General features: G+C 36.4%; 1 protein-coding gene across 1 annotated transcript in view; it reads left to right on the top strand.

The window, feature by feature from the left end:
* Positions 1-243: 243 nt before the first annotated feature.
* The window catches only part of LOC124169311 (protein obstructor-E), a 33,930-nt gene continuing 9,675 nt past the window's right edge, over positions 244-24,498 (top strand). The window contains exons 1-2 of the mRNA XM_046547892.1: positions 244-327; positions 21,423-21,746. Of these exons, the coding sequence (XP_046403848.1) occupies positions 279-327; positions 21,423-21,746 (373 nt within the window). The 5' untranslated portion in view covers positions 244-278. The remainder of the gene's footprint in view (positions 328-21,422; positions 21,747-24,498) is intronic.

The raw sequence follows: 24,498 nt of genomic DNA, 5'->3' as shown, positions 1-24,498 counted from the left end.
ATAAGTTTTTTCTCTTTAGATTTCTCGCACAAAGATGAAATTAAAAAAACAAACCCATTGCCATGGAGTGTCATCGATTCGTAGCGACAACCAGGAGTTCCAGAATACCCCTCTAATTCTCCCCATCCCATTTCTACATCGTATCCTTCCCCTCCCCCGCCACGTAACGCCTTCCCCTCCAGCGCCTCCTACCTCCCCTCTGCTCTCCCCCGGAACCGCAATAAGGTAAGCTGCAAGGTCGTCTCTGTAGCAGTCCACATCTCTCCGTCGCCAACGATATGTCGGCTAAAGGAATTCTCGTCTCCGCCCTCGTGCTGTGCGCCTTAGGTGAGTGAACGTTTCTTTTTTCTCCTTAAAATAACTACCGCTACTTCACATATGTTACGAGTTCCGTACGGCACCGCTTTTTGCCCAACAAATACACATCTATGTTGAGCATTTGGGTTGTATTTTACCTCGAAAACATCGTTTTAAAATGAAATTACTAATTCTGAAATGAATACTTGCAATTTTTCACGATTATAAAACTTACTACGACCTTGATTTCATTGTTACTACATCAGAGTAACTTTAAAGAATCGGTCGTAATAAATTTTATGAACGTGGAAAATACAAGTACATATTTATTTCAAAGTGGGAAAAAATCCACTCCACCACGCTTACCTCCTTGGATGAAAATATAATTACTAAATGATATAAATCTTGTGCTTAGTGATTAAAATAATGCTTAGCATAATGATATTGTGGCATATATATATTAGCCTCCCTAGCCAAATGAAATTGAACTATAATAACAATGCTCAAATAATTTGATACAGTGTCGTATTTCGATTAAATTTGGATGGTAAAATCAATGTTTTCAGTCAGAGTTTTATCATCGTAAACCATTTCTAGCATATTTTTTGCTATTATTAACACACTGGATTAAATAAAACCACATTTCATGCAAGTATATTCATTAGTACGTATTCGAATTTGTACCAAGCACTATTTCATAATCTTTTTAATGACTTCTACGGCTAGCTCCAACAATTCAAGGCATATTCATGTGTGTTTGTCGCAGAAAATAATTATGTGCAATGCTTTTCATGCTCAATTGAATACATAAAATAGAGTTATCATGTCTGAATGACTGAAATTGAGCCAAATTCCACACACACGAGTATTTTCTATTACTGAAATTTTTTGTCGAAATTTCACAATTTGCAGCTATATCGATAGCTATATAAAGCAATATATTTCTACCTCTTCAAGTAATTATTCTAGAATGAATAAAAAATCTTTTTTTTATAAATTATTACCTAAGAAGCATATCGCTCACAAACTTTTTATGTTCAGCCTATTAACAACACCATTCACTGCACATGGCTGATTGTCATTTGTCTTGACGCTTAATCATTCTCCACTTAGGGACCGACCGAAAAATATGGATAGCTTTCAGTGTGATCGCCTTATTAAGAGCCCCTCCATCGTAACCGGATATGCTTTGGCGTTCATGAATATCAATTGCTTGGTACAGAGTACCGCCGCAGAAATGTAGCTGCAAAGATCGGAAAGGCCGGTTTCCTGGAATAAATATGTGAAATCCGAAGTGAAGTAACTCAATGAGGTGTTGAATGGGTAATATCCCAAGGAGGAATAATCTCGGTTTACCGAATGAGAATAAAAATTCGTAGCCACACATCATGTCCGCTAATTTCATATTTAACAACGCTCTGAATATTATAAGCCATGAATACATCGTGTGTGTAGTGGTCAAAATAGAATTGATAATAGAAGGAATGTACATATATTATTAGAATTCAGAATAAAATTAAGAAAAATATTTTGCAGGTTGACTGACAAAATGGATACAAATCACAGCATTTGAACACGAGATAAATTAACTAGGGAAAGGCGTATGGGGAGTAATATTAATTCCTAGTTCATTCGGAGTGCGTCAATTTTGTGCATTTATAGAATTAATTACTTGCATAACAAGGTTTAATTAGTATTACTGATGAAAATGCATATAATTGTCATCAATACCGGGAGAGTATGGTGTATGACAAAGACTACCTAATAATTTGTACAAATACGGAGGTCTCAAGGGAGTTATTATTTTCTCATCTGAATTTAACATTAATTAATAGTTATTATGTAGCTAATCAATTAGATATCATGGGTGGTATCTTTTAACGAGTATTTTTTTCAATAGAGATGAACTCGCTTTACAGCCGGGAGGATTGTGCTCAAATATATAGCACTATACTCCACCGTTCTACGCTATATAGTGTAACTTTGAAGCTTAAAGTTTGCTTATATTTTTGAAACTCATTTATGCCAGCAGGTCAAAAAGCAACTTTAAATTAATAACTAAAACTAAGTAAATCGTGAGCGTATTATTTCCACATTTGTGTCATAATGGAGCCTGTTTTAATTCACTCAACATATCTTCATTTGAACGAAACCACAATTTAACTCATACGACAATTTTGATGTTTATATTTCATTAAAGTCCATTATAAATTTTTAAATGAAAACATGCCTATGAAATATTCGACACGGATTGATTACTGAAGTCAATCTTCAAAAGTTCAAATACTTTTCTCACCAAATATTACCTATGGATATTTTATAATTCAAGAGCGAAATAGACCGACATTGAATGACTACAGGGCACGTGCAAATTTATGGTGAAGAATTACATTCATATAATTTAGTTTGAATTTTATTTTATTTTTACTTTTGGGAAAACAACATTGTGATAATTAAACATAGCACTGCATGAAACAAGTGACTTAGTACTCAGTCTCGCGCACGGGTTCAACGTTACATGTATCAAGGACGTAATACGCCACGAAAAAACATTTGGCTTAGACGGGATCCGAGCACGGATCTCCCGAAATATATGGCTTAACCGTTTAGTATTTGGCTTAACCGTTTAATATTTGGCTTAACCGTCTAATATTTGTCCTTACCGTTTAATATTTGGCTTAACCGTTTAATATTTGGCTTAACCGTTTAATATTTGGCTTAACCGGCGAATAGCTGGCTTAACCCTCTTAGTATTTGGATTAACCGTTTAATATTTTGCTTAACCGGTTAAGCCAAATATATTTTCGTAGCGAACTTCGTCCGTGGTGTATGTGAAATTAACATAATTTGTGCTGACAAAATGCGAGATAAATTTGAAAATGGAGACGCTGGGAGCTGGAGGCTAGCATACCGATTGGGGTTAGTGAAGAAACTGCGAATGTTTGACTTTCCGAAGTGTCTCTTGCTGTCGGTATTTTCACGTGTTTGCGCAACGTGAGCCACGTCCAATACATACCAGATCCTTTCCAATGAAAATCCCACCCACAACCGACTTTCCTTCTGGCATGAGTGCCTCTCGGCACTCACTCCCGTCTCGACGATATAAACAGCGAGAAAAAGTATTAAGTGCACATGACAAGAGCCTTGAAGTTCGAGAGCAATTTCTATCACAGCACGTGTTATGCCGGTAAGCTGATAAAATGGACGTCAATTACGCTGGGACATGAAAATAATTGATGAACGGAATGTGATTGCACATTTATTTTACTATTATACTGGTAAAGGTAGGTTTAAATGTAGAATTTTGCAGATTACATTGTCTACCTACCCAACTTGGATTTCTATCTCGAACACCTCCAGTCTTCTCTCGTCCTCATTCCCAAGTGTCCATAATTCTGCACTGTGAGGTACTACACTCCTGATCAGACTCTTCACTAAGATTTTCTTTTAACTGTCACAAAAATATTTGTACTTCAATTCAGAACTTTGTTCAAGTATAGTTTTTCATTCCTATACCTATACTCAAATTAAGTTTCTTGCCCTCCGAATACCGATGCACTCAGTTAGATTTGGGCATTAAAATCCTGATGAAAACACGAATTACTTACAATATTACCGAGAGTCTATCGTATTACTGACACCATTAAATTATTACCTAGATTGATAAAAAAGTTGAAAGAATTTTTTCGCACGAAAGAGTTCCAAGATTAATTAATATTTATAATCTTTATCATTATAACGGAGTTACACTTACATAGTTATTGCAATTCATAATTTCTAAAACGCTGGAAAACGAGGCAAAAATATATCAGCTCCAGTTTAGATAACTCGGTCGTTGCAAAGGATATAGGTAACATTTAGGGTACCCTAATGAAATTTCAACGATAAATTTTCAGTTAAAACCATTTTGAAATATTATTATAAAATTTATATTAAAATTTATCTGCCCTGACAAGCGTTTGTTTCATTAATTTACAACGCTACTTCTGAAGGTGAATGATCGACAATATCATTTGAGGCTGGCCTCGAACTAATTGTTCCGGTAGGTTGCATGTTCAAGGACTTTAATAGCGAAGGTGGATAAAAAAAATAATTTTTATTATTCGGATGTATACGGAGCAAAAACACACAACCTTGTAAAACTGAGCAAGAAGATGATTTAATGCATCGAAACCGGTCGAAAGTTAATGAACTATTGTGGGACCAGCTAGTTTAAATTTTATTCTTTCCTGAAGTGTTGTAAAAACTGAAAAATTATGCAATGGTGCTGAAAAGTAATAGTTCCTCAAAATAATATGCATTTGTACGGAATGGATTCCAAGCAGACAAAAGTGCTCATAGAAAAATGGTTGACGTGAACTGAAAAATTGTTAAAAGAAGATGATTAGCGGCCGACCCCTATGTTAATGTTTGACCTTGAAATTAAAAAAATATTAGCAAAAAAGGAATGCGCATTTTTACGAGAGATTTAATCAATACTACGCTGAAGAATCTTTTCGCCAAAACTGACGACAATATCATTGTCACATTGATAAGAGCTATGCTGGCACTATACTTGGTACTTAAATATACCAGGATCAGTTACGTATTTAATACTGGGTACTGGATAGTAGTCGTTCAGTCTATCTCCAACATAGTCTTTCGTGTATGTGTCGTTATAAGAATTATAAATGCAATTTTTCCCAACTTTTTGGTGTATTTATACATCTTCGTCAAGGCTATTAAAGAACATGAGTATATAATTTTGATGCAGAGAAGACATAAAAGGTCATGACGATGTTTTTAAAATAATATAAATAATAATAATTAGAAAAAGAATTCAGTTGTAAATTCATAAAAAAGAAGAGACTTGAATTTTGAGATTGAATTGGCATAAAATGTCACAATCATACTCTTTTTTTGGTTACATTGATAAATGCAATGCTGGTATCATGAAGTAGAAATTTAAAGATTGATATTAGAGGTGTCTTAACGAGCCTTTGTTACGCCAATTCTCAAGTTCAAATGTTATCGGAATATTAAATTTAAAAGAAGAGACAAGAATTTTGACGTTGAATTGACATTTAATGCCAAAATGCAGTCTCTTATTTCTCTTTAATTTACAACTGAATTATTTTTATTTTATTGTTGTGAAAAACATTTTTACGACCTCTTATGTCTTACATGTATAAATATGCCGAAATGATCGCAAAAATTTCCACTCAAAATTCTTAAAAAATCCAAGACACTGAATCAAAAGTAAACATAGAGGTGGAGAGAAGGAAAAAACTCTTTCGTTGGGAATAGTTTATTCTCAACGAAAACTCACAGTTCTCAACTTAGTCGAGTGAAAGGTGAAAATAAATTTTTTCCCCCTGCCAAATGCTTTCTTCTTTTTTTTGCTACTGGTCGGAATGTGTTGTTTTCAAGGGGAATCACAGGCGCGGCCGTGACCAGTGATTCCAACGGGTGAATCGCCACAAAGGAAACGAGGTTCGGAGCCGCCGAACTGAAAGTTGTAGCGGGAGGCATCAGTCTTGAAAAATCGGAATGCCAGCGTAGAGCTTTCACTGATATTTATCTTGCGGCTTAGCGGAATTCTGTTTCAGCATCCTTCGAAACGATGAAGTGCGAAAATACAGAAAAAACTCTCAAGGGATACCCTCCTCACGGGAAAATATCGCATTGGAATGAATCTAATCAGCACCTTTTAGAAATATTTCATATCCAACATATACAATACGAAGTTCGCTATGAAAATATATTTGGCTTGACCGGTTAAGCCAAATATTAAACGATTAATCCAAATACTGAACGGTTAAGCCAGCTATTAACCGGTTAGGCCAAATATTAAACGGTTAAGCAAAATATTAACCGGTTAATCCAAATATTAAACGGTTAAGCCAAATATTAAACGATTAATCCAAATACTAAACGGTTAATCCAGCTATTAACCGGTTAAGCCAAATATTAAACGGTTAAGCCATATATTAAATGGTTAATCCAAATATTAAACGGTTAAGCCAAATATCAACCGGTTAAGCCATATATTTCGAGAAACCCGTGCTCGAACTCCATCTAGGAAATTTGGATATATTTAAAATTGTCTATAGGAAATTTGTGCCCAGAGCTTATATTCAGTGGCGGATTACGGAGGGCACTCTTAACATTTGGAAGAATTGAAAAGATAATTTTTAAGTAGTTTTTAACCATTGAAATTGATGATTGGCGTAAGAAAGGTTTATTACGATACCCCTAATATTAATTTTTAAATTTCTACTCAATGAATTGCATTTATCAATGTGATCATGATATTATCGTCTGTCTTTGCGAAAACATTTTTTAACGAAGTAATGATCAAAGCTCCCGCTAAATGTGTTTGATTTTTTAGCAAACTTTAGTATAATTTCAAGGTTAAATATTAATTTCGACCTCAAATCATCTTTTTTGAACCATATTTCAGCTCACGTATCCATTTTTCTATTTTTTCTCGTTTTTTTGTATGGAATTAATTCCGTATTAATGAATAGACATCAATTATCCAAGTGTTGTAAGAATATTTTGAGCAAATTTTATTTTTCAGCGCCCTTGCATTATTTTCAGGTTATACAGGTTTTTTTATTGATGTCTTGTTAAACTTAAGGTCGAATATCGATGGCTAAATTCTAACAACACGTAACTCAAAAATAGCAACTTTTCAGGAGAGCTAATAAACGATTTATTTTTTTAATTGTATACAATTTAATTGAAATTAAAAACACCAAAAAGACATAAAACTGAAAAAGAAGGATACATTCGCAAAAAAAGAGTTGTTTTTTGCTTGAATTTTATTTTTTATTAAATTTATTAGCAGTATTAACTCAGACCGGCCAAATTTTGAGATGCATGTTGTTAGAACTTAGTCATTGATATAGGTTTTTATACTATCAGCTGAGCAAACAATGTTAAAATATAAACGATGACTATCTCAAAGCTACTTGTCTAAGTATATCAGACCGTTGACGCATTATCGCTGAGAGTAAGCGTATACCACCAATACGCCTCGGTATGTAGTGAACCGTCACCCCGCCTAAATAACGTCCTTTATCCACCCGTACCTACATTACAACCTCAATTGATTTGTTTTCAAATTCCCGCCCGTAGATATAGTTGGAAAATTATTGTGATTCATGATTGAGTCATTCTAATGCTTCATTATAATGGAAAACTATTTTTTATGCTTCAATATCTCTCTATGTTGTACCGGATAAATTAGGAAAAGATATCGAGAAGCTGTGGAGTTAATGAAATAAACCTTCGACTCTAAAAATTGGAATATACGCTGTTTCAGAACTGGCATATAAATTATTGGAAAAAAATAATTACGCATGAAAAATAATGTAAAAGTTAATATGTAATGCAAAAAATAAAAAAAATAAAACGTATTTATCAAATTAGTATTTGTGACTATCTCAGGGGCTCCAAAGCGAGAATATTGGACGTTGAAAAAACATAATATCTTATAAAACTACGGTAAAAACGTTAAGTCATAAAAACGTTTTTACTCGTAAGAAAACCAAAAACATTTCTTCAAAAACTAAAATAATTCAGGTCTAAGATGTTTAAAAAGAACTCCTTTTCGATTTTTGGAATTTTATTGCATGGTACAAGTTGAAACATTTTATCAAACTGCCATTCACTTATTTACAAAAAATATTAACCCATTAAAGCCCTGACGCATCTCTGGATACGTCATACCTTAAAAGTTCATAAATACTCTTTAATTTTTTCTTTATGCAATTTCTTCGCCAAATATGACAGAAGAAAGCCGTTAAATAGGATAAATGAGAATTAGATTATTTTTATAAAATTTCAAAATTCTTCTGTGTATTGTATACATAATTATACTTTATCACCATTATATAATTTCATTCATAAAAATTCATATTTCAATATTAAAAACTACTGATGAAGAAGACCTGTGATGAATCATTTAGCAAAAACTTGCATTCAAAAAATTAAGGTGTACATTTTTGACCCCTCAAGTGCCCAGATGTATCTTAAAATAAGTATAGGATTAAGTACTATAGAGGAGATTAAAAAAAACATATTTTCCTGCATTAGATATGATATCTATTCATATCTAAGCAACGAAAGTAAAATATTTGAAGAAAAATCTTCTTGGTATTCCTGGGTTTATTTGCACTCGTATTCGGTGAATTCCACCATCTACCTATACTTGCCAAACTTAAAAGTAGAAGCACTGTCTAACCTCATCTGTATATACATAACTTTCAGTTGAGGCATTTTCCGAGTGATGTGCCTCATATGAAGGAGTTCATCAATTAGAGAATTCTTATGAGGTAATCGCAGCCGTGAAGCAAATGTCAAAGGTGCCAATATGGCGAGTGAACTTCTGTGCGAAGTTTCACTTCGGTTCGCCACAGGCCCATACGGCGTAATACACACATTCTGTATATTACGGGCTGAAAAGGTTGGGAGATACGATCAGAGATGGAGAGATAACACTGGCGGTGTCGGGAAGCTCTCTTTTCATGATAGGTCAGAAGGACTTAGTGCCCAATCTTTGTGGACAAAGAGGAAGTGATTCTCCGGGGAAAATTGATGGGTTTTTAAACACGCTACATGCTGAAGGTTATGTGATGTGGATAATCCAATCCTTATGCTTTTAAGTCAACACTTTCCCTTACGATTTCAGCCAACAGTGAGGCCATTTTCATGTGACTAACATGATTTGAATTCACATACAGCATATATTTACAATAGGATAGTTTCCTTCATCAAAGAAAACAAAAGGCATTGATTGCGATTCGTTACCCACCATTAGTGTATTCATAATATACAAATTATTTGGTTTTAGAAATTCCAGTTTAGACGAATGTTAATGGTCAGTTTTAGCCTCTTTTGAAAAAGGCCAGATTGGCGCCCATGCGATGCCACTCCACGTGACGTCACAGGGACCTAGATTTTATACGAGTAGATAGGAGTTTTACATCGTCTGAGATTACCAATGCATGCATGAGGCACAGAGCTCAGGGAAACATGTCTTAATAATCACCTATTAAAACTGGCTAAGGTCGGAAAGTTTCCTTCGTTTCATAGGGTGTTAATAATCTTTATTTAAGTCAAGCCCTACCTGCTAGCAGGGTAGTCTACGCTACCGCCATGCTCGGCAGCAAGCAGCCTGCATCGTAGCGGCGTTCATAGCCTCGCACCCAGGTGGCCTCACACAGCAACAGCCAGACGTCACACGGGCTTTTCCTAGCATTCATACTTAGCTGCCGCGTTTTCGCGCGCTTGAAATTTTTCACATTCCATTAAATCGCGAAAAATGGATATCGTCTTTTAAAAATCTAAAAGCGTGAAATACGAACTCCAGGAGTAATAATCTTTCGATTTGGGCAATAAAAAAAATAGGAAACTACCCTACAAGCAACAGTAAGGTGACGAGATTGAGTTTCATATTTATCATAATAATTACTATTATTATTTTTTTCCCTTTCCTTTTCTTGACCTTGTTTAATATATAATATTGTATATCTTGGAGTTTAGGTCATTTATAAATAAATAATATAATAAATGACCTAAACTCCAAGAAATACTATATTATAATTACTATTATTATTAATTTAAGTTTATTATTGTACATACTGTGTAGTATATATTATAATAAAATCACTCAGTGATTCAACCCGAACGTTGGTAACATTAGGCGAGGGTAAAGCTCACCCCGAACTAAGGCATGGGCGTCTGAATTTCACATAGTCAGGATAGGGGTGCAGTTCCCTTCTTTGGGCCACCTCGCGCTTCAGGGATTTCATTTGGGGGCGTCTGAAGGCCTCACCAGGGTCTAAATTACACACTAATTCTACTATTGCTCAGTTATTTTATTCATTTATTTCCTTTATCCCATAAACAGCACATTTACGGCCTTTACAATGGAGAATTAACAATCAACAATGAAGGACAATTACACACGCCCATGCCCTGGATAAGGGTAACTTACCCAGGCACGACTTGAACCCGCAACCTTCGGTTTGGCAGGCGAGGACTTTAAGCCGCCGCGCCGGCCAGAATCGGAGTTGACCGCACGGTCGAAAAAACGATTTAAAATTCGGGCTTGCTAGTTGGTGCAAGACTTTACGTTAGATTCACAATATAGAAGCTTCATAAAACGACGTGGTATGAGTCACTTGGCGGATGTCGGCGGCAGTATCTACTTTTTCTCTACGTTTATGTAAATAATTGGCTGAAAACAGGCTCCGTCATTTTGTTTTATGTCTATGGTTAATGATGAAACAAAATCTTTAAAAACCCTCCAAATGGAATAAAAAGAAGAGGTAATTAAGATGGTATAACCTTTTTGTCAATAAAACTATTCGTAAAACCAATGCACGAGGATAAAGTTGGTAATTTTCAGAAAAAATCGAGAGCGGTCGTTTTTCGCTAAATTTGTTCAACTTTGACCTCAAATATATTGTTAACGTGAAGGCACAGGAAAGAAATAATCTGGAAATTTACGCAAAACTTATTTGAAAATATGCATGCGAAGTCTTAACTTCCTAGCTCAAAATAATCGTTTTTTAGGTTTTGGCCAGCTTTTTTCGATTCTAGCCCACTGTGCGCCGCCACCGAGGCTGACAGGCATATGTATACGGAGACAAATAATTATCGGTATTATCATCATTAGTCAACAATCCTAAGATTTCATGCTTTCCCGGCGAATATATTCGAAAAAGGCTCTTCGAGCTTCCAGCCGGGTTTTGGCAGAATGGAGGGAGACCACCCGGCTGGAAGCCCGAATAGCCTTTTTCGAATCCTAAGATTGATTTGACGCAGCTCTCCATTCGCTGCCTGTTCATGTCTACCTATTTCTTAGTAAAGAGAAATGAGTAGTGAGTAAAAATCCTGCTTTTAACGAGATGAAAAATGGAACCTCAGGCTTGTGTAACATATTTCAAGGTTTTCCTCTGCAGCGGCAAGTCCGTATAGCGCCAGAATTGAGACGAAGATAGAATCAAAGGAACAGTTCGGCGAACCCAATTAACGAAAAAAATCTTCGGGTACAGGGTCAAGCTGCTGATTATAACACGGAGATTTTCACCTATCCATCGTGGCCGTCCATCTTCGAAGCGAAGTCGAAATTAAAGGAGGTAACGGGCGGAAAATTGCTTTCTTGTTTGACGCTGAAGGCCCGTAAGAAAACGATTAAGAACTTGTACGGATGAAAATTCTCAGCTCGAGTTGAATAAACTTTTCTTCTTCACCCAACGTTTGTAAAAAAAGTTTTTCATTATTATGAAGCATAGAGAATGACTCAAATATAAATGAAAATTATTTCCAACTATGTCTACTGACGGGCATCTTAACCGGTTAACGCCTACCGGTACCATATGGTACCAGCTGGTAGTGCAAAACTAAACGAACTTTTTTTTGTGATTTATTGTAATTTGTTCGGGATTTTGAGAGTTTGAAACTAATAAGCATATTTATAATTACGTTTTTCTGAAAAGTCTGCCTTTTTAAGCAAGATTTGACATTTTTGAGTAATTTTGATAATTTATTGTTCAAAATTGAATTTTTTTTTTACCTTTCTGGCATTAAAATGTGAAATTACTAACGCCTATTTAATTTCGATTTTTGACCCCTTACGGACCTAGCGGTACCACATTGTACCAGGCTGTATCTTCAAGACTATTAGTGCTAAAAGTTTTTTTTTATTTAATTTACATCTAATCAATCAGATTTTACAATTGAATATTACGAAAAAGTTGGGATGAAATTGTTAATTCAGGCGTTACCGGGTTAATCATTAGCGACCAAACAGGTTGTAAATATCTGGAGGGGGCACCACTGGTTTCGAGCGTGGAGCGAAGTGTGACCGGAATGGGGGTGCTTGGGAAGGGCAAGCCACGCCCACTTTTACCAAAACATTGGCTATCCCATAAGTGTAAATGCTTACTATTTGGTAAAAGTTTTGGTCATAACTCTTTAATACATTAAAATAAACTATGGAACGCACAATATAAACCTTTTTTTCTCACTTCATTGGTAGGCTTCGCGAAGTTATGTCTGAAACATATTTTCCTAGGGAAACATATCAATCACCACGGTTACGTTCTACAATCAGCTTGGCAGAAAATAAAATTTTACTAGAGTAAACTAGTCTTTTACCTGCACTTATACTGGTATTGAATTTCATTATAGCCAAAGGGAATTAACAATTACAGTAATAAGGTATACATATTTTCAAGGGTATCCCCACCAGTAAAGTGGCTGACAGACACAGAGTTTATACATTAATAGAAGTATCACGAATGATGGGAAAAATACTATGACAATCACTGGCGCAATACTAATGACTATGGTAGCATTTTTCACTTAATGTAGTTCATTTTCAGAAAAAAACTTAGCCACCTCAAAATATCAGTGGGAGACCAAAAATTGTCAAACCAAGATGGCGGAACTTTAACAACGCTTAAAACTCGGAAACATCGCCTCCAGATATTCACAACACCCTTGTTAGCAACCGAGAATTCTTCATCACAAAAAGGCAAAATTCGACTCTGCAAGAGGGAAAAGTGCGTTCTCTTCAATCATGTTGCTACGAGGGTGGTTTTTTAATGAACTGCGGCTAGAGTGTTATACAGTGTAAAAAATTGCGTCCATTCCCATTCAAAACAAAAGAGGATATTTGCTGAGTTCTGTAAGTGTTCTGATCCATGACAACGCCCGTCATCTCAGCGCTGATGCAGCTCAACTGCTCCTTAAGCAATTTCAATGGGATATTTTCGATCAACCGCCGTACAATGGCGACACAGTGTCGCACGACTTCCATCTTTACGCTGAAATGAAGAAGTCGCTAGGATGGAAGCGTTTTCAAACGGGCTATGAGCTTCAGGGCAAAGGAAGTGGAAGTAATTGGCGGCAACATCCTATAAAGAAGGTATAGTAAAGCTTGTCCACAGGCGTGAGCAATTCCTCAATCGCCGAGGCGATTTTGTTGAAAGGATACCACAAGTGTGCTCAAAATTTAGAAATGAAATAATTCTTAGTCAATCAATTCGTCTTCTGTTCATGTCCTATCGGAGGTTGAATTAAAAATTGGCCCTCGTAATATTTTTCAGGCTGTTAAAATTCTCTCAAATTCTAAAGCACTGAGGGTGCACGTGAATGCATAAAATTGGCGGCGGAAAGAAAGAAATAATTTTTAACGACATTATCAAACAAAAGGCAAGGCCACAGAGACACATGTCGATAATCTAGGAGTTTGTTGTGTATTCCGACTTTCTGAATAAGAAAAGGATGGACGAAACCTCGTTTCACCCTGTTGTACCACAAATTCTATACATTTACAATCGAGGAAAAAGCAATAATTAAATATTGTTGTACATTGTACATATATTTTAAATGTACAACATATATTGTACATTGTGCAACATTGTACATGTTCCGTAAATTTTCTTAGAGTTTTTGTTACCCTTTTGTTGAACTATTGGTGAAATGAGACTGCATAGACATTACAATATGTCCACTGAGTTTTATTATGATACTACGCGCTTCGTCGTTACAAACAACATTATCAAGTGTTTGTAACGACGAAACGCGTAGTGTCATAACAAAACTCAGTGGAAATATTGCAATGTCTAATTTTACTAATATTAAGAACTTCCACCATATCGTGCCCAACATCATACAAGATAGATCTACCATGCCGAATTCGGAGTGGAACCACAGGCTCCACAAGTCGAGTTTGTAGTGTATGTCAAAGGTTTAAAACAGTGGGTGGAAAGAAATAAGAAGTCATTACGATCTGGCATCTCTGTGGTCTGGCGGGAGCAACAGAAAGGAACTACTACAGCTATTTATGCACTTTTGTGATATTCGGTTTGAACGAGAAAAGCCATGGAACTATTTAGTATCAGAACAATATTCGCTGAGAAATTCATTCTGTTCAACATGGCCCGAATATATACCAACACCTCTGTCCCTAGAGACATTAGTTACGCACGTTGACGGTAACAGAGACATACCATAAAGATTACAGTTCAACCCAATAGCGCCCATGTTAGCCGTATGTCTAAATCCTACCGTTTAGAGCATAAGAAGCTCTTTAAGAGAACCCGCAGCCCCTTTCGCAGTCGAAATGTCACTAATATGTTGTTGAAGCTTGCAATAGCTTCAGCCACTTCATAGTTTAATTTGAAGCCGTTGGCTGTAAGCCTAATGGTGGAAAGAGACGGATGCGAATCGAAAATCCAACACGGACGCCTACTTTCTGTAAATTACATGCATGTATCATAAAAATAAACGGGAAATGGCATTTAATAGATTATGTGACTACGTAGGTTTCCGTGGTGTTCAGGTTCCAATTTCTCCATGTTTCCGGTGCAACCGCGTAGGTTTGTTGGTGATGACAACAGTTTCGCTGGCACTGCTGCCAGCGAAACTGTTTAATAGATTATATTAACTTTCCTTCATCCAAAAATATGCTTGTCCTGAAGATTCATCCTATCTATAAAGGTCACTCGTAGGAATTGAGCATCGTTAGATTCTAACCTCTTCACCACGCATGGAAGGTCTGTAGCTTCGCGTCATTCTGAACAGGAGTGGCTTGCGTAAATATATTCAAAATCGCAAGCAGAAAGTTTTCTTGGCGAGAAATGGTTAAGAAAAATTTAATTAAAGGTAAAGTTAAATATAATTAACGGAGATAAATACACTATTTGTTTTGACTGGTGTACCTACATTTTGCGAGTAAAACCCAAATGAATGAATGGGTGGTGTTTATTTTGAAACCCTGCTCGTATTTTAGAAAGTCTCACGATTTTCAGCTCAGTTGCGGATGAGTAGACGGGTAAAAGTGTCCCGGAGATGGCGGCACCAACTCCCGCACTCATTGTCAGCTTTCTCTCCTTCAATCCTCACTCCAAGAGCATTCCTCATCTACTCATGCATGATGGATTCTCTTCCAACTTCGAACGCATCTCTTTTTTACATTAATTCTCTATCTATCTTCTGGGAACACACCTTGCGTGAGTTGTTTGTGAATGGATAGCCACCATCCGTGCGTGAAACAGTTTCTTTATATATTTTTTGTAAGGGGAAGAAATACGTGGATGCATAAAATGAATGGCTGGCGGCGAAGAAAATTCCTAGTGATCGTTCGCGGGAAGGATTCAATGTTTAGAAGTATCGCGTACCAACACGAGCTTTTGAAGGAGTGTTGATTAATACGACACCGTCGTAGGAATCTTCGTAGTTTGAAGGAACCCGGGCCCCGTACACTGAATATGTGATATTTACACGACCGTGGCTAAGTCTTGGGGAGCTCTACCCTCACCTATCCAAACCAACCTTTGGTTGATTCACTGATTGTGAGTCAGTCTTATGTGAGAATGATAGAATTTAATGAAAAAATATAAATAAGACTTTTTGTACATATTTATCGTAATAATTCACCAGCAACTTAACTACAACTATATGGTAAAACATTCAAACATTTTTTTCATTTTGTTAGCAGCGAATGTTGTTGATATACTTTGAGAACCCTAATAAATATGTCTTCTGTATCAGTTTACTTGCAGGAAGATTTGTCTAAACATCTGTATACGTAATACATGAAATCCTACAAATTACAGTGTGAATGCATGAACGAGGTATGAACAGAGAGAAGAACCTGTTCTAATTTTTTCATTAATTTGTAAATATTGATTTCTTTATTAGGTTAGGAGTTATAATTGAAAATGGTTCATCAACACTACACCAAGGATAAAGATTGATCACAAAAATATGAGATAAAAATTGACGGCTATTTGATTTCCCGCAACAGTTTGCAGTTCTGCAGCTACTTGATTTGATGCCAACTACAGAATTTATTTTTTAATAAATAAAATAATTAGTTATTTTCGAGCCTTTTTAAAATTAATCTCGTGTTATGATAGGCTTTAAATTAGTTCTCCATTAAACTTCGTTTATGCATAGGCTTAATCAATCTTATTATTTGGTGTTTATACGAACATTTCAATCGGTTTGTGTTGAAAAAATTCACTTGTTAAATGCAATTAGTGGAAAATTTGTAAATTCTATTATTTAATGCGATCTGTTGAAGAGCTTATTTTGTAGTTTTTATGAGAAAAAATATGAAGTGAATGGTAGAAGCTGATATATAGTGGAAATCTTATATAGGATATGAAGTAATGATACTTTGCACTTTTCTACATAATCTGCATTTCAAATAAGTGAACATATTTTACTGCACTGCATCATCATGAGAAAAAACACAGAATTTAAAGGTGCCAGATCAAATAGTCAAGTAAATAGGGTGGGGTAGTATTCTGGCATGTGTTATAGGGTTTACTTATTTTTTTATTTTTTCTCAATTTTTTTATTAATACTTCTTAAAATATGCTATGGGGTTCAGAATGGATATCATAAAAAAAATCAGTACTATTGTTTAACATTTAGAGGTCGCTCAAAGAGCATCACTACAATAACATTCAATTTCTCCAATTTTAGGAAATAGCTTCATTTTCAGGGGTAAAGATCTATTTTAAAGTCCTGTAGGACCGAAATTCGCTCCATTTTTACGTCCGCTCAACGGTTTTCCAGGAATATAATACTTTTCCGCGAGTTGCAGCCGCGCGTCACACCCCTAACGGCGAGCTGGTCGCTTGTAACTCATGTCTTAGTCCTGATGATATTGCAATGCAAGGAAACATGTTGACTACTTTAATATAATGATTTATGTGGAAAAGTGCAAAGTATCAATACTTCATGTCCTATGAAAATAAACACTCTTGGTTTTTCCGATGGATATGAATATTATTTAAGTGGAGTTTTTGGTATTGCTTCGCAAAGAATTTGTGTCGCAATGATTGCGGAATTCCGCGAAGAGCGCTGGTGGGTTGGATGCAGTCCTGATATTTATTCATCCCTTGGCATTAATCGGAACTTCCTCTCCTGTCTTCCATCAAGGGAGACACACCCTTCAGTCATTGTTCTCTGGTGAGAACGACACCCTTCAATCATGCGATCCTATTCCACGAAAGAGAACATAGAACCAAATCTTCCATCAATGAGCTGGGCAGGAATATTCGCGTCACGATTCGATCATATGACCTAACCAAAGGCGAAGCATGAAAAAAATTCTTAGGTGGGTTCGTGGTTGGTAAAACAACATCTGAATCCCTAAAAAATCGCTCTTATGCTTATCTAAAAATTTTGAAAGTAATATATATGGATCGAGATGAAATAATATTTAATACATTTAACTTATCATCTACCCACACCTATCCAAAATGAACTTTGGGTTGGGTCACTTAGTGAGTGAGTATTACGTGTCCAGAAAAGGTCTTTTATGAAATTAAAAGTTTTGATTGGATTCTATTTATCAACACGAGACAATGAATATAGATATTTTACAAAATTATAAGATGAAAATAGATGGCTTTTTTTTTAACAAAAATGAACGCTCTAAAGCCTTTTTATCTGATTCCAATTGTAGCTATTTTTTTAATAATTCAAAAAGTAATCATCTATGAGCTTTTTTTAAACATAGTCCTCATGTTATGATGGCCTTTATTATCAGTTTTGATGTTGGTGATGGACTTTAAATCAGAAATTATTTACAGTTGGGAAGAAAAAAACACAACTTAAGTACCTATTCTAGAGCAAAGGGAGATATTAAACTCAAAACCCTTTAGACGATGCCTTTGCTATTATAAGAGTAGTTTTTTTGGCGATACTGTCAACAAAATGACATACAAAATGTTTATACTCCTGAGCACGAGAAAGTTTTCCTAAATTTTTTTGGGCTGGGACTTATATGAGATGTTTAATTTTATCAAATTTTCTATCTGATGGATATTTTTAAAATGGTTTTTTCCCATCTTTCAATCCTGGAGATAGTGGGTCTTCTGACTCCAAAAATGAATTTTAAGACTGGCAGTCGCGACACAAATTTTAAGTACTGCAAAGGCTTGATGAGGAAATTCATCTTCCTCTGACCTTTTTCCTTTTCCGATAATCAATTGGTTGGATTATCACGACTATTTTGCAATCGTTATGCATGTGAATCAGTCCTTTAGTCATTTTTAAATTACCATCTGTATATTTAGATTAATACAATAAAAATATTGAATGAATTACTAACATGCATCTTACATCTTTACATATGGTATTATTGACGCCAAAAGTGAATTAGTGGAGAAATGAAACATAATATTTTCCGATACTATTTTTTCTGATAGACTTAGTGGCACGAGTAGAAAAATATAGTAATTTAAAGGAATTTCATTATATATTCCATTCTCTGCATTCTGTTTTCTAGCCACGTTTTCACATTATACTGAAAGTCTTTCATCTGATTTACGACCTGCCACATCAAGCCGTTTCCAAGAATTCTGATTTAATCGCAGTTGAGGAACAATCAAAAGTTTCGGTGTGAAGATTTTTTTTAGAACATCACTTCGCTCCAACTGTCTGCATCGTCGGAGATAACGAGTCAAATTTACAATTCCGACGCAATTAATTGGCTGTGATGGTGGATGTTGATAGTGTAGCTTCATGAAACTTTCATCAAGCTTGATTTCAAGCACTTTTTTGCCATGCCACAGATGAAAACGATAAATGGCTTTTTCTCACGACCGATTGTCGCCAATAGTTACTTTTCATTAATACATTTTCGAAAGCACTATTAATATACGCCGGAATGAGATGAGTTAGCCTGATATCATAAGAAAAATCCTCATTTGAGCACCTTAATTATAAAATTATTTCGAAGAACTGCTTTTGCCCTTAGTTGCTCAAGAATCGCGACACAAGTTTTAAGTACTACCAAGGTTTGATGAAGCAATTCATCTTCCTGTGACCGTTTTCCTTTTCCTTTTAATAAATTGGTTGGATTATCAGGACTATTTAGCAATCTTTATGCATGTGAATTAGTGCTTTAGCCATTTTTTAATTACCAAAGATTTTATTCTGATTATAATACTTTAAAAAATTCAAGGTGGGTTGTTATAAAATGGATAGAAGTGGGTTATTTAAACAGCTAATCTATAAGCTGTGTCTAAGGTTCAAGCTTGAACTACATAGCGAAAAAATCATTTTAGTACTGAGTATCATGAAACCCTGATTCTTGAATATGTTTTGTTCCCCTTCGAGTGGCACGCAGCAGCTACACGCTACAGCCGAACGAAGCTTGGTTTTCCCGGGAATCCTTTGAGTTGTCACATCTAGAGAGCTGTCTTTGGAATTAGTAATCATGGATCTTACATCACTCTCACACTTCGTTTTCACCGTTAGCGACACGAGAATCATGCTTTTAAATTGGCTTAATGCCAGTCTTTGATCGAACAATTCATCTTACTTCTACCCCTTCACTTTTCCCCTAAATAATTACTCAAACCTCTATTGTTGCGAACCAAGATTAAGACAGTATAAAAAGTGCTTTATTGAGTGCTCACACATTTAAATTAATAAAATACTCAAACTAGCATTATTCTGTTATACTTCCCTTCTATTAGCGCAATGATGCGTCGTTCTATGTTGACCTAACATTACAAGTGCGTTACGAAAGCCTTAACCACTATCATACCCTGTATATATGATCACATGATCATATTTCTTAGAGCCTACATTCAGCTTGCACATAGTTCAAATGGAAATAGAAAACGTCATTGTGATGTGCATAATCTGTAATTTTATTAATTAGAATTTATAGCTGTGGTGTTTGTAGTGACTAGTGGATTTTTAATGGCGGGCACCATATTCCCTTCTGAAAGTTAATATATATTTAATTTGTCATAGTAAAGTCCAATATTGGTAAGATTTTATAATTCTGTCGTTGCTTTATATTTTTTAGAATGATATTGTTACTACCCGGTTAACCCGATGACGTTTTTCGTGTTTAGGAAGTTTACCAATGTCACATAATGTATTGAGGACCAAACTAATCTTTATCATCAGTACTTTATCCTCAACACCAGGAATTATTCTGAATACGAAACGTCAGTAATCTTGAAGCAACTCACCCGGTTAAAATAAAAAAAATCATGTAAAACATTCAATGGTAATAAAGCTTAGCAGCGGAAAAAGTGTACTTACCATCAGCAGCCATTTTATAATTTCCAAGAGCAGCGGAATGGATGTACCAGTAATGAACTGAAATATAAAACATACAGAAACCTTAAAAACAGGGATTAATGCACCAGGTGTTCCAGGAGGAATCTGCAACGCTTCAGGAGGTAGTAGGGTATACAATTTTAAGCATTTTTGATCCATAAACATGGTGTTCCAACTTCTTAGTTACTTTAATTTTTCGTCTCCAACAACCACCTCGAGTCAATTTATACTAAAAATTGTGCAATACGAATTCAGAACCTAGTAGCTGAGTGGGAGCGAAGACTCGCCTTTCATATGGTACGGAATGCACACATATTTTCCTCGGCTGTATCTCTTGATTCATAACTAGCAGGCCACCCAGCGTTGCTCGGGAAGGATAGTACCCAGAGAAGTGAGAAACTTGGAAACCCCCTCCCAAATTAATCCCACGGTTGGTTCAAAATTGAAGTAAGACGATGAGCGGAAGGTGCTAAACAGTAAACAATGAAAAAAAAAACATTTCCGTATGCCGCGCACGGGATGTTAAATCGTGGAAGTCGTATGAAGTGACATAGCAAACGGTAATGAGAAAACGACGCAAAGTATGCGTTCGACACAACCAAAAGTAGCACTACAATCTTAGGGAGCATGAGATGCACTTATTTACTAATTTCGGCTGCAATCCGTGCAGCATAAATGGAAATGCATAGCGGACAAACATACAGATATCCTCTTTTATACATATAAACAGTGATGCCGACTTACAAAAAATATTGGGGGGGCCCAAACCGGGGATCTTGCCCCAGGATATTTTATAAGTAGTGAGTTTTAAGTTTTTTAAGCATTTTAGAATAGTCATATGATCAACATTAGAACCCTGATAACTCGAATCTGGACACCCCGGGGAAAATCGACAAGCCTGACACATTTTTTCCTCACACCTATAACGAATTTTTGAGGGGGCTCGGGCCCCTTCAGGCCCCATAGAGTCGGCGCCACTGCATATAAATAATGGTTTTAATGATTTCTCATCTCGATTTCAGTTGCGCTGGTATCGGGAGCCCCGCAGAAGCCCTCAACCAAGAGGCTACCATCCTCAAACCGAAGGCCCGGACAGCAACAGCAGCAGAGGAGGCCGGAGCCGCAGCAGCAGGAGGAATCGGAAGAAGACGAGTTCTCGGACGAGTGTCCAGAGCCCAACGGATACTTCGCGGACGCCACGCAGTGCGACAAATACTACGCGTGCACCAACGGACAAGTTGAGGAGCGGCTGTGCCCAGACGGAATGGTGTTCAACGACTTCAGCCCCGTGCACGAGAAGTGCGACCTACCGTTCAACATCGACTGCTCCCAGAGGCCCCAGCTTCGTGAGTATAACGGCAAACAGGAGGGATTCTCTCTTTAACCCATTTTAACCCAATGTTGCTTCTAAAGTAGGCCGTTGTACGCGGGGCACGGAATTGCGCAGGTTAGAGCTGCATTAATTTCTAAAATGGCGTGGAATTGCGCGAATGCATGAACGAAATTAGAAAAGGGGCTATTTTGCCGTCTTGCATCCACGCATTCTCGCATGTGTTCTAGCAATTCATCGTTTTACACGACGCAATTTTGATTGCGCCTTCGCACGTGCGTCAGATTGCGCAATTCCGTGTACCGTGTAAAACGGCTTTAAGTAACATAAAAAATGTACACATTTTAAGCTCTATAAAGTACAAATTTAAACTACGTGTTCATTTGTGCTGTAAAGTTCAATGGTGAAATATTTAGTTGCCACAATAATTATGATTGAGTAGAGTAAAAAAAGTTGTATTTTTTATACAGTTTCATTCTGTTCGCATAATAATGTAATCATGGTAAAGGCTTTAAATTTTAGCTGCTACTTACTTTCCACCATGCTATTAGCCTATTTACAATATGTCTTTAAATAAATAAATTAAGACTGAATGACACCATAGTTTTTTCCCATCCCTTCCGAGGGACAGCTCTAGTGTCCGCTCCAATGATTGCGAAAAAAGACCTTTTCACGCGATCATTTTCCGCGATGGCTCCAGGGATGCTAATCCCATCCCTTTTTCCCTCATTCGGCACGTCCCTTTTTCCGTCGCTGTAACCATCGCTGACACCATCCTTCAACAAATCAGAACGCACGGCCGCTAAAAGAGATTGTAACGCCACGCTTAAATCATAATTGAATGGCTGTTATAAATATGGAAAGTGACGAAATAAACGATTGAATAAGGGGCGGTGAGAATGACCGTGCCAGAAAATGATCACTCTTATTGTCCATGAAAACCTATCGCTGGAAGTGTCACTCAGAGGGATGGAAAAATGATCGTCTGATTCTGGCCTTAAGGCGATTGGGAGAAATTCTCTTATTAAGCATACATAAAAGAGAGATAACACGGCTTCCACTCATGGGAACAAGATTTAAAAAGGCACATGTATTGCAAGACTTTTACAAAAAGTCATTTCTCTCAGCCTAAATTCTCTAAAGATATTAAATCCCAGGCATTTTGCAAACGATGTATGTACCTGAATGCTAGTTAATTCTTTGGTTTTATAATATCGTAGAATTATCTAGAACCATAATCTGATTAGGACATACTACATTGGTGGACATAATACCAAGAAACGCGTACTTCGGATCTGATGCCGCTATTCATAAAAAAAGGTCGCAGGCGTTAATTGGATGATAAGATAACATTTGTTTTGGTCTACTAATCCAAATGCTTGAGTTACTTGTATTACGGTAGAAAAAAATTTGTGGAGAAAGAATTAAACTTCAATCCGCTACGTTTTTTCACTAAAATGGCTTTATTTACTACCAATTTATTCATTCAAAATGAAATTTTAGGATTTTCTCTAATGTATAAAAATTACATTTTGTTCCCTCCTCGGCATCAATCAAAAATGTACTTTCAATCCACAATTCATTTTATTGCATTGCATTTTTAACTAAATTCATTGACGAAGCCTTCTTCCGCGTCGATTAAGGAACACTATGAAGTGCATTTCGATGGCTCCCGTGTCTTTTATTACGATGGCTATTTCATCAGGAGTGCCGGCACGGAACTAGCATCATAACTGCATACCGCACGTTCAAGAATTCTTAATCAACTGCCGGAAAACGAGAGATCCAAAGTGTACCCAAGGTGCCAGATACGTGGATATATTTCTTGATGTATTGACGGGATACGGAGACGTGAGGCCAAAAGGAAAACATTCCTGAGCCACCAAAGGTCAATGAATTATGATTTCCTGTCTTCAAATTTTGATTCCCTCACGCAGTGGGTCCCACGACGCCGCGAAGCTATATCGAACTTCAAATGACACCAAATGGGTACAGTACTTACGCAACAGATATTTCGGGCCTGCAGTTTGCATTAAATTACCGCAAGGCCAAGAAATACTTAAAAAAGGTCTTATGCCAGTTAAAAATGGCAATTAGAGATAAATTCGGGCTACCTACGAAGTGTTTAGAGTTGAAACTTGACTATCATTCCGGGTGGTATGGAGGATTTTCCTCGAGGAGTTTTGTTTGAGAAGGTGTCCAAAGGCTTAAGCCAGGACATGAACCAAGGACTCTTCGATCAGTATCCTCTATCGAATGAGCTTATACGGCCCCAAGAACATTGACCAAGTATAGGAACATCATTTTGCATGATGGGATCACAAGATCTGAGAGGTAAAGGAAGTAATTTCGGTTTTATACTTAGAAGAATATTTCCAACCAATTCGGAAATAAAATAAATCCATTTGGAGGAGAGAGTAAAAAGGACGGAAAGGAGGTGTAACGACGAATTGCTGGACATGGTGGGTTAGGAGAGGCAGCTTTTTAAAGAGATACGGAGGAGACAAAATTTGGATGGAGCGAGTACTTAGCGGGGAGGGGATGTGAATAATTAATATAATAGTGAACCTGACAAAGTTTTACTCTTTTATTTCCAATATGGAGAGGTTTCATAAAGTCAAGCCTGAAGTTATCAGTTATAAAAATGTTCTTTTTTTTGCCTCACGATCCAGCTGCTGCTATTTATTTCTTATTGTCAAGATGACATTACACGATGGCAACTTCTACACTAGTTGCTTACCACAAGCGTGTTCGCACCATGTGTTTTT

The sequence above is a fragment of the Ischnura elegans genome, chromosome 12 (genome assembly GCF_921293095.1).
Source record: "Ischnura elegans chromosome 12, ioIscEleg1.1, whole genome shotgun sequence".
Taxonomy (NCBI): domain Eukaryota; kingdom Metazoa; phylum Arthropoda; class Insecta; order Odonata; family Coenagrionidae; genus Ischnura; species Ischnura elegans.
This window is presented reverse-complemented; position numbering and strand designations above follow the sequence as displayed.